At 37.4% G+C, this 18,905-nt stretch overlaps 2 protein-coding genes across 2 annotated transcripts; both read left to right on the top strand.

Moving 5' to 3' along the window:
* Positions 1-219: 219 nt before the first annotated feature.
* LOC145232736 (uncharacterized) lies at positions 220-8,157 on the top strand. The gene is made up of 13 exons (XM_080097405.1): positions 220-313; positions 837-995; positions 1,955-2,087; positions 2,405-2,560; positions 2,789-2,829; positions 3,337-3,462; positions 4,206-4,399; positions 4,943-5,185; positions 5,821-5,993; positions 6,341-6,470; positions 6,861-6,949; positions 7,426-7,577; positions 8,027-8,157. Exons 1-13 carry the CDS (start codon positions 220-222, stop codon positions 8,155-8,157), a joined length of 1,821 nt encoding a protein of 606 aa, XP_079953531.1.
* A 3,943-nt stretch (positions 8,158-12,100) lies between these two features.
* Positions 12,101-18,205, top strand: LOC145232735 (uncharacterized). The gene is made up of 13 exons (XM_080097404.1): positions 12,101-12,226; positions 12,293-12,504; positions 12,925-13,059; positions 13,140-13,290; positions 13,581-13,713; positions 13,955-14,096; positions 14,221-14,376; positions 14,603-14,643; positions 15,265-15,438; positions 16,469-16,692; positions 17,052-17,294; positions 17,605-17,777; positions 18,127-18,205. Exons 1-13 carry the CDS (start codon positions 12,101-12,103, stop codon positions 18,203-18,205), a joined length of 1,989 nt encoding a protein of 662 aa, XP_079953530.1.
* The last annotated feature ends 700 nt before the right edge of the window (positions 18,206-18,905 follow it).

Raw genomic sequence — 18,905 nt, 5'->3', positions numbered from 1 at the left:
GGGACTCCGTGCGTCATGTCCGTTCCAATTTACTTTAATCTGGAACGGCGAAGCGGAAAAATCAATTCATCTCCAATTGCCCTTCACCCGCCGATAGCCAGGTATATAATTTTTTGCACTACACAGTTCGTCAAGCAAAACGCACAGAGGATTCTCTGGTTTAACCCAATTAATATTATCAGGTTTACAGATGGATGCCCAGACACCCTTGTTATTCCGATGATTGACCAAGATGGGGATCACGTGACGTGTCGCTATGCCAGCAATATCGACGAAGGCGGTGACGTGTTTGAGCATATTTATCCGCACTTCAGTTTGTCATCGACGACAGAGGTAGCTCACTACACACATACGAAGCTGACATGAGCAGCATACAAGGCAGGCAACGTGATCCGACTTTTGTCGGGTTCACCACTGATCCTGTGTAGCTCAGATGGCAGAGCGCGAGTCTCGGAAACACTCGTGGGTTTGAATCCAATCGCCAGCTAGATTTTTCTAGCTTGTGCCTTGCCATATGGGAATGCTTGGGAGACCAGCTGATTCGGTACACGCCTTTGATAGATCTGGCGTAGTATTATTTATCGATAAGTATGCCGTGATCGCTGGTCTACATTGACGCTTCAGGGCTTATCCCAGTATGAATGTATTGATCCAAACTTAAGTTTGATTTAAAATCTTAAAACGAGCAGTTGCCGAAAAGTTTGAACAATAAAGCGTGTCGCCTTTTAGGTCTATTTGGGTCGGTATTTTCATCATTTAACTTATAAAGAACTCCTCAAAAACAGAGTGTTCCAAAATTTGAAAAAGGCCAAGTCGGAAATCTTTTAAAGTTCAAGCACAAACTAAAATTTCTGTTTGCCAGAGAGAATGTCGAATTTCGTACAACGGCGGTGGAGGTTCGGTAAAAGTTGCCATTGCTCTCATTATCGAAGATCATCCAAGTTCAAATTTGTCTGAAGTTCTGAGTTACAGCTCTCTGCAGTTTGTTATTGACGGTGGGCGTTACTTGTCATCGATGATTTAATTTACTTTGTACAAAAGAAATCTGCTGCTAATTAAAACACAACGTGAGAAATTGCAACACAGGAATAGAATCCTTAACACCTCACCAACAAGTATGAAAAACAATAATTAGTAACACAATAAAGTCGCAAGATTTATTAAATCTAATGTTCATTACAAGGTACCTACACACAACGGTTTATTTCTGTATCAAAAATTAATACCACTATTAGCATGAAGTTAGCTTCCTATCTACCGAACCCAACTTATAAAAAATACACAATTTGTTTTTGAAAAATAGACTAACGAAAACTGTGTGCAAACAGTCAAACAAAAGCGCATTGTTTGTTTGATACAGGTGAATTATTTTGTCCACATAAATTCACTCGTAATTTACGTCAAACTGGGGTCCGCGGTCCTTTGAGGGATCCGTGAGGCAATTATTTGGGGACCGCGAAACGGTTGAAGTAATTCTATAATCTTATTTGGCGTCAGTTTGTGCCACTGAATAATCGACTGTCTCCATTGCTAAACAATAGCCTTTATTGCATGACAACTAACAAAAATGCAACTGTTCGCGTACAATCATGATGCTATTTGTCTTGTCTGTGATGTCACATGATGCTTTTGCATCATTATAATGCGCAATTTTGCATAACTAGCTAAAACTCTGCAATCAACTTTCGTTTTACTGAAATACACATTCAGGCTTAAGGACCGCGAGCCCTCGCAATAATGGCAATAGGAACCGTTTTGTAAAAGTAATGGAAAAGTTTGGGAACCACTGGGCTACACCCTCGTTCGATTAGACTAGGTTTCGGCCGAATATTTTTAACTTTGTTCGGAACAAAATCAAATATTTCTATTTGGCAGTGGTCTGAGACTTTGGTACAACAACAATACTAGTATGCAGTGTTTTTGTAGTACAATTTGTCAAAAACATAATTTTTAGTCGTTTTCACGTCAAACTACAGCTGCTCAGACAAACCAAGTTTCGTCAATCCAACTCCAATTCACAATCAGATGTATTCGTTAAACTCCGGAGATGAATGGCAAACAACTATCGTCGTCGATTCGAGGTTCAAGTAACATTGAGAATAGTTAAAAAAACAATTAACATTTTTTCCCAGCGTAATGTTTCCAGTCAAGGATTGTCGGTAAAAGATCTTAGAATCAGTGGTGGAATTCAATTTTTTGGCCAGCGAGTTCTATCACAAAAGTCGTATTTTTCAGCCGGTTCTGTAACAAAAAGTCTATTGACAGTTACTAGTAATGCTAACCGGTTCGCTTATCTCTTAAAGTTACGTGAGACGGTTCTATAGAACCGGTGCGAACCGGCTGGGTCCCACCACTGCTTAAAATGGTATTATTTGCTTATTACCTGTTGTTTTTAACATTTTAGTGTCTCTGATTTCCAAGTGGTTGGAATAAATGGAACCGATTGGCAAAACACAAATTATATTGGAAACGACCAGTATGAAATTGTACTTTCATGGACCCCAGTGGAGAGCGACAGGGGGTTCAACTACATGTGTTACAGCGCAAGAGATACAAATGGGCAAGTCTACATACACATGCTAAACTTATTTCCTTTATAGCATTGAACTCCAAGCAAAATTAGATTGTATGTTTGCTGTCTGTTACTGCAAGCAAAAGTAAATATAAAACACTGCAATTATATTCAACACAAGGTTTCAATTTGAATATCGTACATTATTATTTAACTGAAGAAACTCTTTGGGTAAACCTGTAAGTCACGGTGTTTAACTTACGTTGATTGTTTCAGAATTTTTACGCAACAGAGATGTCTTCAATTTTATGTTGATGGTAAGAACAACAGTTTCTTGTCTTTTAAGAATACACTTTTTTGGTTCTTGGACAATCAATTTCCTTTGTTTGTTCTTATAAGTGGCGTAAACATTTGCAAGTAAAACAATCAGTTTTACCAGCAAAAGCTGACAACAAGAATTACACACACAATCGAATCTCATGCTTATCGCGTGTTTTTTCACGGGACTCGAACCCAGGGCACTACCGGGGACGAATCCCGATCAGGGATTTTGTGACCGTGTATGAGGCAGGGGCACCGGACCATTCGGTCAAGTTCCGGCCCTATTCGACGAAGTTGATCCGGTTTTTCGAATAACTTATCAGAGGGCGATCATTAGGGCCAAACAATATATTGTTCTTTTTTTTCGAGTAAGCGACAACCCACTTATGTTTGGTAGCTCTTACGTAAAATTGGTCAATAACTGATGACCAAATCACAAATTAAATAGCCCCACCTGTCCGGGCACAATTTACCAATTAATCACTCTTCTCTGTTACTTTAAGAAATTGACCCCTGTCTAATAAATAATGGAGGTTGCAGTGATCTTTGTTCTTCGACGGGAGGTGTAGTTACATGCTCATGTCATCAAACTTGCTGGGAACTCGCATCGGACGGTCTAAGATGTGTGCGTAAGTACCAGTGTTATTCTGTACTCTCTAATGAGCTCCCGCCCCATAACGCGTCAACAGTGCCGTGCAGCTGACGCGTCAACAGTGCCGTGCAGCTGAATATTTTGGGCTCAATAACGTTTCAACGTTGCTATTTTCGACTCGTTGGTTTTTTAATGGTGAAAGAAGTGGTGCAAGATCGTGAAATGTGGAGGCTCAATCTTAAGCTGCTGCCCCCGCGACCCTCAATGAAGGATTAAGCGGGACAGAAAAATGATTATGATTATGGTTGTTTAAGTGCAATTTTATAACCATGTGTCCCGCCACCAAGCCTGTAATTTTGATGACATAAAAAATTATAGACTAGAATACACTTTTGAAAGAAATTTATAAACTAGAATTGACGGCAAGTTACAATCCTTGAATAAATCCGGCCGCACAAACAAAATCATCCGTCCAACACTATTTTTACAAATTACCTGTTTTTCTTAAAAATACCAGTATCACATTAATTTGTCAGTGAATGCACTTTGCGTGGTTAAAACCAAATATTATAATTTTTAGTAGCTTTTTCTGATTGTTTTAGTAGTACAAAAAAATTATAGTATTTTATTATTATTTTTATTATTATTTTTTAATTATAGTACACAAATACGGGTGTTCGCCTACTTTTGGGTAAAGCCTGCCGACCCCTATTCTAGTTCCAGTCATTAGAAAAACACCACTTTGCAGATTATAAAGCACCTCACAACTTTTTTTCAAAGCACAATTGACGAGTTCATGTTCTGACTCGCGAATGACAATTCGTGTGGACAAATGTGCGTACAATGGAGCTATCAGTTTGGGGGACTACCCGACTGGCAACTCATCAGTAACTCCAGTTGAATGCCAGGGAACCGAATTTTCTGAGCATTACGAGTTCGACTTTGCGTTGACTGAATGTGGAACAGTCGAAGTGGTAAGAATCGCGGGGAGTACTGATTTATTTTGTGTGGACAAAAAGCGAATGCGGTTTATTAAAAATATGCATCTGACATTTGTTAAGTAAAAATTTTAAATTAGATTTAACGTTTTCGGAATAAAAAACAGTTCAAATTTATTCCCATATTTCTATTATTTGAATTGTCGTTGAATTAGTGAGATGAATAGTAAGTACGTTTTATTGCGTACTTTGTTCAACGTTCTAATTGGAAAAATATCTCTACTCTTTTGCCTAACAAGGGCATATGGCAACTAAACATTCCGAGTTTTAAGCTTTTAGGCTAAGAGTAACAAGCTAAGAAAAAATAATTACACATTAAATGCTTGCTTTTATATTCTCTTCGACCTGTTTTGACCCTGTCTGTTCACTTTGCCAGTCTGCTTACATTTACAATAATAAAATGAAAATTTTTTTCCAAATTGTTTGAAAAATTTTTAGTTCGCAGCAAGCGGCCTTCGATAAAATTTATTGAATAAAATTTTACTTTTATCGAATAAAATCTTTTTTGTTATTGTACAGAGCGAGCTTAACGAAATAAAACACAGGAATGTAGTTAGAATTATGGTGGGTAACAACGACGGAGACTCCTTGGTATCACGGGCTGGCTGGTATTTAGTTGAAACAATCTGCACCACAGAAAGATTCTTCAACGCTTCTGGAATTTTTGACCCAGAAGATACTCAAACAGTAATAATCACTGACGAAGACGGATTCGCCGAGATTGAAATCACGTTTGATTTTTACACCGACTCCACATTTTCGGTGGGTAATAATGGTTGACTTTTCACATACTTTTGAAATTAGTTTTAGAAACACTGAAAACGTTATTATGGAAAGAGTTGATAATTGCTTTCTATGTGCTTCATTTCTCATACAGCAACATAAGCCCAAGTCAGGGATGTGCAACTTTTGTCACAGTAGGGTCAAATACAGTTAGCATGATTAGATGGGGGCCGCACCTTTATCTAACTCCAACACAAGGTGATTTTGACTTTGTTACATGAAATTCGCATTAGATTCTAGTCTCATGATTGTCAGGTCGCAGTAAAATAGCACCGGGCGCATTGATCTGCTTAATAAAAGGTAATAATTGGATTTATTTTTCGGCACATTTAAATTCCAAGCGTCCCTGCGAGCCGCACTACCTTTAAATAATGAGCCGCAGGTTGCACACCCCTGACCTAAATCATTATGTGACTTTCGGTGGGAAACAAACTAATGACAATATACAAACTGTTCCCTGAAGATCAGGCTGGCATTAAATAATAATATCGGTCGTGATTTTATTGACCAAAAAGGCACAAATTTGAAATAATGAGGTCCAATCTTACAGTGGTGTAGCAGTTTTGCATACATCAGGTTACCTCTCATGCTTTTTGTGTTACTCGGTTTTTCAGAGAGCCTACTCTCCGTATGAATACCCCCTAGTGGTGGATATCAATGATGACGTGTATTTCGGAATTCTCGCTGAGTCGACCGACACTGACTTGGAGTTATTTACAACTGGTTGTGTAGCAAAACCTGACCCTGACCCTTTCAATATTGGCACTTATGCAATGATTCAAGAAGGGTAATAAAACTTTGATTTTTTTTGTTGCCAGTGGAAAAATACCAATGTACTAGATTTGTTCAAGGTTGAAAGTAAACCCATCGAGCGAATTGGCTTTAAGTAAACGCGTTACGAAGAGCGGCCCTCCAGCGGACACCAAACTAAGCACATAAACTTTAGGGTGCTGGTAGAAAGCAACACAATAACCTAATGGACCGCAATTTATGCAAGTGTTTGAAGAAAGTAGGTAATTGTAGTGCAAAGGTACCGTTTCCTAGACATGCGCATAAAAAGATGAGGGGAAATATAAAAAGCTGCAAAACGTACTTATTGGTTTGTCATTAAAATTTGTATGTTATGACTTTTAGATGCTTTGTTGATGCAACCTTGCAACGATACTCATCCACCAATACCATGATGAACCAATTCAGTGTCAAAGCATTCCGATTCTTGACCGGTCTATCTGGTATCAATGAAAACACAAACGTTGTGATACAGGTAAATATGGAGAATTATTGTAAGCTTCCTTCCATGTAAATACAATCATCAGTGCTTTGGAACTAATTAGGCAAAAACTTGTTTGCATTTGCCGCCCTTGACTGATTTAAACTGATTTCAATTATCAACCGCTTTCAGTGGTGGGATTCAGCCGGTTCGCACCGGTTCTATAGAACCGTCTCACGAAATTTTATGAGATCTGCGAACCGGTTAGCATTACTGGTTACTGTCAATGGACTTTTTGTAACAAAACCGGCTAAAAAATATCACTTTTGTGATAGAACTGGCTGACAAAAAATTTGAAAAATCCCGCCACTGACCGCTTTATAGGATTTCCATACATAAGTAAAGAATTGGCTAATGCTAACGCAATTGTAATATCGTTTTCAGTGTGAAGTGGTTGTCTGCGCATCACAGTTTAGTGGGACACGATGTTCATATGGATGCGAAGGACGAAAAAAAAGAAGCACGATTATAAGGTAGGACGTCTGCAATGTTAACGTCATGGACGTTGTTAATTCTCGATTACACAGCTAAATGTAGAACGGAGCAACACAAAACCTCACACAGCAGAACTTTGCCATATCTTGCTTTAACTCTCTTACAATAAAATTAGGTGTAAATTGCATCACCTTAAGAAGGTCCTGTTAACTTTGCATCAACCATAGTCGTAAACCAAGCTTGTTGGTGTTAATAGTAATTCGTAGTAAGCTTTGGCTGTAGCGAAAACATGTTGTGTCGATTTTCGCGTACTTTGCAAATGGATTTTAGGCCTAACACTAAGTCTGGCCTTATATATTAGGGTGGTCGTATTTTGAAGTACATATAAGTGTGCTGTTATCGCTGGTCTGTACAAAAGCATCAGAGCTAATCCCAGTGATACAAATGAAAAAAATTCAACTGAAACTTCTAGAACAAAAGAACTAGAAATGCTTATCCAACAATTCATTTTTAGACTTCCTTTCGTCAATAAGAGGGAAATAAACATACTTGATGACGAAGACGATGACGTCATTACCCCCCCTCGTGACGCAGCCAACGCAGAAACCGACACGATTCCTCTCGCACCATCAGCTGGACTTCGCATCAGATCAGGAAGAGCCCAAGGTGCGCTTCCCCATAAAACTTTAGAAAACTTTATTTGTCCAACTAAAGTTTTACCAATGTAGCAAAATGCTGAAAAGCAAGTGGTTTTCTCGAAATTTTGAACAACAACATTTCAATGTTTAAGAAATAATAAGTATTTGAAGAAATGAAGTTGCGTGATTTTTTCCAGTGATTTCCAATAAACTGCGTGGTAAGGAGGGCAAAAAAAAACTTTAAATTAACTAAGTTTAGTATGTAAAATAATTGTTAACAATGTTACCAAATGGGATAACAACGTCAAAATGAACTGGTTTATATGTACGTCAATGGATTGTGTTTATAAAACACAAACGTACATCTTTGACTAATCCAAAACGGTTAAAATTAATCCACCATTTTAGGGTATATACAAATATAAAATTTCATTTAGTATGAAATGTGTAATGTGTAGTTTTGTTTGTTTTTTTAAGGTGAGGATACCACAACGAAATCATACATTGCACCTACAATAAGGAGTAACGCCCCGGGAACTTTCCCCAAGATGCAGTGGCTTGTCTTAGTGTGCTTGACTCTTTACAAGTTTCTAGCTGGAACCTTCTAGAGGAAATCCTGCATATGTTTTGTACTGTATATAATTTCTAACCCTTCGTTAACCCTTTAACTGCCGAATTTGTTTTGACAAAAAATGATGTTTAGACATGCTCTTGTAGGTTTTATGCAAAATCGATAGAAGATAGGCAAAAACTTTCTCTGGGAAAGTTGTTGGGTATATAATTTTCTACAATTTTAAGACAAAAAAATTTTCGATGACGTCATCACCTATGAAATGACGTCATTTTAATTCTATTTTTTCATGAAATTGCAGTTTATTGATGTTTTTCGTTACAATTATTAGTTACAAGTTGTTTTACAAACACTTCGTTACAAAATTTTATCTGTGTTATTTTGATTACGTCATTAATTAGCTCATGACGTCATAATCATTAATTTCAGTTTGTTATTTTACAGTATTAAATAATAAAATTAATGTTTTTGAGGGTATGGAACTTGTTTTCAATAATATTTATTGGCTAATTTGACATTTCACTGACTTATTATAATGTTTACCAACCAGCTGTACACACATAATGCATTCACAAGTTTTTTTAAATGGAATGTTTATTATGTATTATTACACCACAACATGTAAAATTTGTAAACACAGTGCATATAAGTTTGCAGAAAAAACACAATTTCAAGCCTTCCCAAGGTACTTTGCATTGATTCTTCTGTATTTGTTGTCCATTCGTGAGGCCACATCTCCTCATCATTTGACAAATGTAAATGCATTTGTGGGCCAGATACAATCATAATATAGGTCAGCAAGCACCAACTTCCAAAGTCAAAGTGCTTCTGCAACAGTTGTTTTCTTGATAAATAACTGTTGTCACCACTAATAATAAAGCTAAACTGACTCATACAGTTGTATATTCAAGCAAATCAAGGCAAATTTACAGGCCCTAACTACCCACTTTCAAGCCCAATTCAGCTGCACACGTATCAAATTGTAAACAAAGATGGCCGCAACACGCACGCAAAGCCCTGAAATCAACTCCAAGCAGCTGTCTGTGAATCAGTCAAGCGTAAAATATCAAAAAACGGCTCAAAAACTTGTTTTTTTCTGAATTTTCACTTTCTCCTTACTGTAATTAATTTTTTTCAAATACTAACATATCATTTTTTTCAAATAAATTGAAGCCAATATGCATAAGCTTTCCAACGCACCCCAGTTGGAAAAAAAATTCGCACTAATACGATTTTTGTCGCTGTTAACAACGAGGCATGTCTCCATGCGCATTTATGCGCCCGTGGCAGTTAAAGGGTTAAGCCTCTAATGTGCCTTTTCTGGCCGCAGCTTTTAGTCTTGTAAGTTCCAATGCACAATACAAAAACACAATTAAATGTAAGAAGTACAAAAATGATCAATAGTGTGCTTTAAACTAGTGATGTACCGAATCGGCAAATATACCAAACAATTAGTGCAGAATGGTTGTGTTTCGTCCGTATTTTAGTTCTGTGGGGTTTAACATTGTCCCAAGCACGATTGCCAACCCGACAATGAAAAACTGATTTTTTGTCTGCACGGTGGGAAAAGTCGATATGTCAAAAATATCATGATTGACGCGATCTTCGTTGGTACTGAGAAGAAAGGACACGTTTAACGCTTTGAATGGGTGCTCGTAAAAGATTCGGTTTCGGCCGAATCGCAACAAATTATTCGGCCGAAACCGAATCTGTGCAAAAATGACCGATTCGGCCGAATAAATTCGGCAAACCGAATATTCGGTACATCTCTACTTTAAACAGTTAATTGAAGCGATATATTTTTTCTAATTGTCTGGAGGTAAATACTATAATCTATTAAGTTTTAAATTTTCATTCCTGCGCTATTGAACTCGGCTCAATGAAAACAAAACAGAGGAATTGCGTTACTTTTATCATCCTTTTCCTATTCTTTTATTTTATTTTAACTGAACAAAGTTATAGAAACGAAAAAGGCCAGATCAAGAACTCTGACAGTATACTAAAATTGAGAAGCACATATGAGGTACTAAATAGATCAAAAACGATTGGTTTACAAGGAGCTTGACCGTAAAGAATTCTAACTGTAGCTTCCGTAAAAAATACGAAATCGTGAATCGACCGACTGCGTAATATAACCGACTGCCATCAAAGATGTGTAACTTTATTCTGTCAACTCTTATGACCACAAGGGCAAAGAGAGGTTAAACATCTTGAATCGCGTGAAACGAAACACCAAGTAACGTTCACACAAGATTGTGTACAGCTTTTTCGACTTGGTGTTATTTAATATTTATGTGATGCAACCCAGCGTCACTAGCTATTTCCAGCTAAACTTTGAATTTCCGGGTCTTACTTGCCGGATGGACCTGAAAACCCTTATGGCACCACTGTTACGCCACTATCTAAACCAGTGGTCCTTTTTGGTGTGGTTTCCCACTAAAGTCAATCACCAACTTCGAATTTCCCCCTCTGTTATTTTTATAAACATGTTTTGTGCTCTACGTAACAAAACAAAATCTTTAAATGAAATAATTTTGTGGAGCGCTTTGGTCTGGACCCTAAAGGTATACTGCAATCTTATTTAGCTTAAATAGTGCTTCTGTGAGAGATTAAACGTTTTTAGAATACTGAAGAGTCTGCTATGCTTGCATAAGTCATTTATTGCATCACAATCAACAAAGGAAAGGCTTTTATAAGTGCACAACAGCAAAGTCATTGATGGTTTCAGTCTTGTCTGTGATGCAACAAACGGCCTTTGGATTTGTATGTGTCTTGTAAACCTTGGTTAAATCAATCTTACATGTTGTTGCAGAAAAGTTTTAGTAATGTAACTTTCAACGGTTAATTCAAAGCCGGTTTCGACCATCGAGCCCGAGTTTGCTCTTTTCGAGCTTACATAATTTCCCTCCAAAAACATTAAATTTCCCACTAGTGGGAAATTTCCCACCGGTTAAGAACCACTGATCTAAACATTGTTTGGGGCGCATGTTTATCGAGGAAATTTTGGGTTTTCTGTTTGAAGGTTATCTTGTTTCATTTCGTCGCTAATTTGACATGAACGTCTGTTTTTGCGACATTCTTTGTCACATCTTTTAAACAAATCCCGCAGGAAATTACTTGTTTTTCTCTTCCTGTGTTCGCAATAAAGACACGGATCGGCTTTTGTGGTCGTGAATATTTGGGATTCTCGTGTACTCGACTTGAGCAGTGTTTATAAAGTGGAGTTGCGGTTCAGTGGGAGTTTACAAACAATTTCAAGGTGAAAGCGAAATACCTTTGAGCTTACAGTGTAGATGCAAATTACAGTGGCTGCAAATTCCCAGTAACGTCAACGCGCAACTCCCCCACACGTGCAGTTTTCCCAAAAAAGAAAACTTTTTCCTACCGGGTGAATTTAGTTGCAAATTTAAACTTGACCTTTAGCACAAGGGTTGCGCTTGAAGCATTCTGCTGACACAAATGACACGCACGGTTAAATAGTTTTGGCAACACGTCCGCGAATTATTGCCTCTCGCACGCAAACATGGTTAGGAAATCCCCCCAGCCTTGTATTTCGGAATGCATGACAATCCAGTTTCTTTTCCGTGTCGACCCTTTTTCACTTCCATTTTTTTAAACACTTAGTATCTTGTTTGTAGAAACGCTAACTTCATAAGAAGTCGTTTGAAACCAATTAGCAAACAGAGACGGAAGCTCATAGAATACAGAATCGAATGTTTCAATTTCTCTGTTTTTTACAGCAGTAGAACAGAGTCGAACCAAAAGGAAGTTGGTAAATGTATGTCAGTGAGTGTGTTTTGTTGGCAGTTTGTCACGAATCCCAGTTTCAGTGAGTCAGAAGCAAACATGTTTAAGAGAAAAGTTTAGACGCTTTTTCCACCAACTAAAAACGTAATCCATTACTTTTTGTTGTCTTTAGCAATACAGGCCAAATATTTATATTTTGTTTAGGTTAGAGGGTTACACACTGCATTTATACGATGACCATGCGTGTCTTGGCTTGCTTGCTGATATTCCTAAAAATATTTTCTTCAACTGATTGTGGTCATTTACATGGAGGGGCCACTTATTGGAAGGTGTTTGAAGAAAACAACGAAACAATTACAGTTAGTCATTTAGCTGGCCTGTTTGAGTGATCCACGTTGTTAGGTTTTATTTTCATTTATTTTCAGGTAAAAGTAACGAGCCAAATAAATTATCGCGCCGGATGGCGGACTTCTTACCAAGGCTTCTCTTGCTTTGAATTTCCATCGGACTCCACTCTTCGGATTGGATCATTTGGTGTTACTTCAGTTTATCTGGACGACAATAGTGATGATAACTGGTCGATGTTGCAGGGATCGACGGTGATTAATGCAACAGAAGGAGCTTGGTGCAAGCTAAGGTTGAACAACATACTAAACAATAATAACAAATAGGATAGGACCCCTATACACGGACTTTAGCAAAAACATAACTACTAAAAAACTTGTGTATAAAGCAGATGTTTCAACAATCACTTTTGTCATTACCAGTTCGGGTTGTTAATCGAGCTATACACCTTTCTTTCCTAAATGCTAATATAAACCGTGTATTAGAGAACAATTGACAACCTGCACTGATGATGACAACAGCAATTGTTGAAAAGTCTGAATGATGTATTCTTTATACACAAGTTCTCTTGCAGCAATGTTTTTGAACATATAGGGTATTTTTAAAGAGTCGCGTTTAACAATATAAGAATAAAATAGTTGGTTAAACGAACTTGAATATCGAAAAATATTCTGCAGTTGAAGTATTTACAAACTATTTTGGTTTAATATAGATACAGCTCAGGTTGCTGGATTGGTGGTCTATATGGGTCTGCTTGCACCATAACTTTGCCTCTTTACATTAACCTGATAAGGCGAAATGGAAAAATCAATTCATCTCCAATCGCTCTTCACCCGCCGGTAGCCAGGTATTTAATTTTTACACTACTCAATCCGTCAAGAAAAATAGACAAGGGTCCTCTGGTTTTCACACAAAAAATATTACCAGGTTTACAGTTGGATGCCCAGATACACTTGTTATTCCGATGATTGACCAAGATGGGGATCACGTGACATGTCGCTATGCAAACAACAGTAACGAAGGCGGTGGCGTGTTAGGTAGTTATGCATACTTCAGTTTGACCTCTTCGCCGACACAGGTAAAGCACTAATATTCAAAGAGTTACTGAAACATAGTTGAGGTGTGAAACAAACAAAAAATGTATGCAATCACCACTTATTAACTTTGATGAAAATTATTCAAAATAATGTCTGACCTACAGTAGGGGCGCCAAAATGTTTTCTGGCCCTTACTTCATATTATTTTCGCTAAAACCTTAAAGTTTAATTACAAAATCTGAAATATTTTATAGCACAAGAACAAACTGAAATTTGCTGTTGTCAAAACAAGCAACCCTAATAAATCTTTTTTGGATAAAATGTTTCCTAGAGAGAATGTCGAATTTCGTTCAACGGTGGCGGAGGTTCGGTAAAGGTTCCCATTGCTCTTATTATTGAGGATCATCCAATTTCAAACTTGTCCGAAGTTCTCAGCTATGGTTCCCTACAGTTTGTTATTGATGGTGAGCACTATTTTATGATTTAACTAAGTTTGTACAAAAGAACTCAAAATCGCAACATTTGTTACATATATGGTACATTAGAATGGTGCATAGTAAACAACGGTTTTCGAAACGTTTATTTTTGGCAGTGGTCCGAGATTTTTTCGATTTACAACATTTCTAGTATACGCTGTTTTTTAGTATAAGTCACAATTAGTATAAAATTAGTATACATCGTTTAATTAACAAAGAAACATTTTAGTTAGTTTCACGTCAAACACGTCAAACTACAGCTGCTCAGACAAACCAAGTTTCGTCAATCCAACTCCAGTTCACAATCAGATTTATTCGTTAAACTCTGGAGATGAATGGCAAACAACTATCGTCATTGATTCGAAATTCAAGTAACATTGAGAATAGTTAAAAAAAAGCAATTAACACTTTTTTCCCAGCGTAATGTTTCCAGTTCAAGATTGTCGGAAAAAGACTTTAGAATCTGCTTTTTACATGTTGTTTTTAACATTTTAGCGTCTCTGACTTCCAAGTGGTTGGAATAAATGGAACCAATTGGCAAAACACACCCTATATTGGAAACGACCAGTATGAAATTGTACTTTCATGGACCCCAGTGGCGAGCAACAGGGGGTTCAACTACATGTGTTACAGCGCAAGGGATACAAATGGGTAAGTTCACAAATAAACATGCTAAACTTATTTTCTTCATAGCATTGACATCTGAGCAAAGTTGATTGTATGTTTCTTGTCTGTTACTGCAGGCAAAAGTAAATATAAAACACTGCAATTATATTCAACACAAGGTTTCAATTCAATTATTGTCCATTGTTTAATTGAAGAAACTCTTTGGGTAAATCTGTAAGTCACAGTGTCTAACTTACATTGATCGTTTTAGAATTTTTACGCAACAGAGATGTCTTCAACTTTATGTTGATGGTAAGAACAATGATTTGTTGTCTTTTAAGAATAAAATTTTTTGTTCAGGGACAATTTGTTCTTATAAGTAATTTCCTAAAGTTTGTTCTATAAGTGGTCCAAACATTTGCAAGTAAAATAAATAGTTTACCAGCAATAGCTGACAACAAGAATTAAACACACAATCAAAGCTGATGCTTGCCGCGTATTTATTCACGGGGTTCGACCCAGGACGCTCCTGGTGGCGAATACCGATTAGTTTTTTTATGTCTGTATGCGGATTAGGCGCACCGGACTATTCGGCCAAGTTTTTTTTATGGGGATTGAACCCAGGGCACTCCGGTGGACGAACCCCGATCAGAGTTTTTATGACTGTATATGGGTCAGGCGCACCGGACCATTCGGCCAAGTTCCGGCCCTATTCGGCCAAGTTGATCCGTTTTTGCGAATAAATTACCAGAGGGCGAACACTAGTGGCAGACAATATATTGTTCGTTTTTCGAGTAAGCGACAACCTCACTATATTTGGTTGCTCTTTTTCACGTAAAGTTGGACAAAAGCTGATGACAAAATTAGAAATTAATTAGCCCAATCTGTTCAGGTATAATTTACCAATTAATCACTCTTCTCTGTTACTTTAAGATATCGACCCCTGTCTAATAAACAACGGAGGTTGCAGTGATCTTTGTTTATCGGCAGGAGGTTTAGTCACGTGCTCATGTCATCAAACTTGCTGGGAACTCGCATCAGACGGACAAAGATGTGTACGTAAGTACCTGTCATGGGCGCCGGCGGAAATTTTTCCGGGGGGAGGGGGTCAAATTTTGACAAAAATACGCTTGCTGCTGGGATAGATTACTATATCAAGTAATTATGTACACAAGGCATACAATATATGCAGTAGATTTGCGTCAACGATGAAAAATCCCCGTACAGCCACGCAACTGTGAAACATTTTGTCCGTGAAAAAAACATAAAACAGCAGAGGCTATGAAAAGAACACCAGATATGTAAACCAGGGTTCGGCAATATTTTTTGCACCGCGAACCGTTTTTGAAAGTGAAATTTTATCGCGGAACGGTTTAAAAAAACTACAAATATTTGACATCAAAAACGCTTAAATTAGTTGATCATCCCCGTATGGGCAAAATGTTTTATAGCATTCACCTGAAAGGTTATACGGCCCGGTAAAGACCTCTTGCGGACCGGTACCGGGTCACGGACCGGCGGTTGCCGACCACTGATGTAAACAATACAGACATCGTACATTGAAATTCCAAGGGGCGTCAAGTGCTCCCTCTTGCCCCTACGTGGGCGCCGGCCCATGGTACCAGTGTTATTCTGTACTCTCTAGTAGTGAGCTCCCGCCCCATAACACTTCAACAGTATGCTGTAGCGCGATACCAGCAATTCATGATCCACCAATTGCGTCAAACCACTATTTTACGCTTCATAACGTTCCAACGTTACGCTGCTATTTTCGACTCGTTGGTTGATTTAGTGCAATTTTATAGCCAAGTGTCCCGCCACCAAGCAAATATAACTCAATTCAACCGTATCACGACAACAACAAATGTTTGCAATCTAGTTTATAGAAACTCGACCCATTAGTATTGCACAAAATGCAATAGCAATATTTACGAAAAACATCTCTTAAAATTATTAATACTCACATTAATTTTGTCAATAAATGCACTTTGCGTTGTTAAAACGAAATATGATCATTTTTAGTAGCTTTTTCCGATTGTTTAATTATAGTACAAGTATACTGGTCTTCGCCTACTTCTTGGTAAAGCCTGCCAACCCCTATTCTAGTCCCAGTCATTCGAAAAATACTACTTTGCAGATTATAAAGCACCTCACAACTTTTTTAAAGCACAATTGACAAGTTCATGTTCTGACTCGCGAATGACGATTCGTGTGGACAAATGTGCGTACAATGGAGCTATCAGTTTGAGGGACTACCCGGCTGGCAACTCATCAGAAACTCCAATTGAATGCCAGGGAACAGATTTTTCTGAGCATTACGAGTTCGACTTTGCGTTGACTGAATGTGGAACAGTCGTAGTGGTAAGAATAGAAAGACACTGCTGTATTTTGTCTGAACATAAATTTTAAGATCATTATAAAGCGCATTTTATATCGTAAATTGTTTAAAGTTCCATCGCGAATATAACGGCCCAAATTGATATAAAACGCGGCAAGTATGCTTGCCCAACGTTTCGAAAAATATTTAAAGTTTCAACATCTTTAACAAAAAACTCTCTTCTATTTGGTAAAAAATGCATTTTACAAATGAGCATCTAAACACCAACAAGCTAGAAAAAAAGTAAATTGACCTATAAACCCGTTTATATTTCGTTCGGTTGGTATCGTTTTTTTCTTCGTAAAACATTTTTCATAACAATCTTATTGATTTGTTGATACAGAGCGAATTAAACGAAATAAAACACAGGAATGCAGTTCGAATGTTGGTGGATAACAACGACGGAGACTCCTTAGTATCACGTACTGGCTGGTACTTAGTTGAAACAATTTGCACCACGGAAAAATACTTCAATGCTTCTGGATTTTTTGCCCCAGAAGATACTCAAACAGTAATAATCACTGACGAAGAAGGCTTCGCTGAGATTGAAATCACGTTTGATTTTTACACAGACTCCACATTTTCGGTGAGTTATCACGTTTGACTTTCAAAGATTTTGGCAATTCAATTTAGAAATCATTACGTGACTATTGGTGGGAAATGAACTAATAATAATATACGAACGGTTGTCTAAAGACCGGGCTTGTATCATATAATAATATCTTTTTGGCCATAATACAAGAAATAAAACGTAAGTTATCGTGGTTATATAGACTAAAAAGGATAATATGGCCATAATGTGGTTCGATTTTATATTGGTGCAGCAGTTTTTACTTTTTTAAGTTACGTTTATATTTTTTTCAATAAGTCGTTTTTTATGTTGTTCGATTCTGCAGAGAGCCTATTCTCCTTACGACTACCCCCTAGTGGTGGAAGTCAATGATGACGTGTATTTCGGAATTCTTGCCGAGACGACTGATATTGACTTGGAAATATTTACAACTGGTTGTGTAGCAAAACCTGACCCTGATCCTTTCAATATTGGAACTTACGCAATGATTCAAGAAGGGTACTGAATTTTTGTTTTGTTGGGTAAAAGAACTTTGATTTTTTTGTTGCAAGTGGAAAAATACCAGATTTGTTCAATGTTGAAATTAAACCCATTAAACCAACTGACTTTAAGTAACCGCATCAAATAAAGCTTCCGCTAGCGGACATAAAACTTCAAACTAAACATCAAAGTGTGGATAGAAAACAACATAATAACGTAATGAAGCGAATTATGCAAGTCTTTAAAAAAACTAGTATATTTTAGTGTTATGGTACCGTTTTCCTAGACATGCGTATAAAACATGTCAAAAAAGATACAAAACATCATTGCTTGGTTGCCAATCGAATTTGTATGTTATTGTTTTCAGTTGCTTTGTTGATGAAACCATGCAGCGATATCCATCAGCTAATGCCATGATGAACCAATTCAGTGTCAAAGCATTTTAATTCGTGACCAATCTTCCTGGTATCAATGAAAACACAAACGTTGTGATACAGGTAAACATGGAAAATCTTGTCAGCTTCCTTTCATGCAAAAAAAATCATCAGTGCTTTGGAACTAATTAGGCAAAAACTTGTTCGCCTTTGCCACCCTTGACTGATTTAAGCTGATTTAAAATTTCACTTACTTTTGTTTTGATTTTCACCATAAGTTATAGAAGGCTGTCTAATGTCTGCTGCAAAGGTAATTTCCGTTTACAGTTGATATTCAAGCTATTTTAATATCGTTTTAAGTGCGAAGTGGTTGTCTGTGCATCACAGTTCAGTGGAACACGATGTTCGAATGGATGTCAGCTGGGAGGAGTAAGAGTGAAAAGAAGCGCGATTTTCAAGTAGGATGTCTACAAAATGGCTGCCATAGCCGCTGTGTGTTTTTCAGAGCAAAGCTTTACATACAAGAAAAAAATATATGAAATTTTAATGTATGAGCGCCTTTATTGCTCTGTACTTTTAAATCTTTTTATAGTAACGGACGCCATTTTCAAATTCATTCAGTACATTGACACCCATGTACAAATACACCCATTTTATCGGTCTAAAATAACCTCGTGGCCTTCTGGAACCATCAAAGCCGCTGCTTGAGACTCTGATGCTGTATTGCAAAGTGGGACGTAACAATAAACCCTAGTGACAGCCTTCTACCTCA

Source organism: Phallusia mammillata, chromosome 6 (genome assembly GCF_965637545.1).
Source record: "Phallusia mammillata chromosome 6, kaPhaMamm4.hap1.1, whole genome shotgun sequence".
Classification (NCBI taxonomy): Eukaryota; Metazoa; Chordata; class Ascidiacea; order Phlebobranchia; family Ascidiidae; genus Phallusia; species Phallusia mammillata.
This window is presented reverse-complemented; position numbering and strand designations above follow the sequence as displayed.

What these genes read in the sequence shown, in the direction of transcription:
- LOC145232736 (XM_080097405.1), top strand. Translation starts at nt 220, where the DNA reads ATGATTGACCAAGATGGGGATCACGTGACGTGTCGCTATGCCAGCAAT. An exon ending in GCATATTTATCCGCACTTCA is followed by an intron (nt 314 to 836) that starts GTTTGTCATCGA and finishes TTAAAGTTCAAG; the next exon opens with CACAAACTAAAATTTCTGTT. An exon ending in AGCGCAAGAGATACAAATGG is followed by an intron (nt 2,561 to 2,788) that starts GCAAGTCTACAT and finishes TGATTGTTTCAG; the next exon opens with AATTTTTACGCAACAGAGAT.
- LOC145232735 (XM_080097404.1), top strand. Translation starts at nt 12,101, where the DNA reads ATGACCATGCGTGTCTTGGCTTGCTTGCTGATATTCCTAAAAATATTT. An exon ending in CCTACAGTTTGTTATTGATG is followed by an intron (nt 13,714 to 13,954) that starts GTGAGCACTATT and finishes GAAACATTTTAG; the next exon opens with TTAGTTTCACGTCAAACACG. An exon ending in TCTTCAACTTTATGTTGATG is followed by an intron (nt 14,644 to 15,264) that starts GTAAGAACAATG and finishes TGTTACTTTAAG; the next exon opens with ATATCGACCCCTGTCTAATA.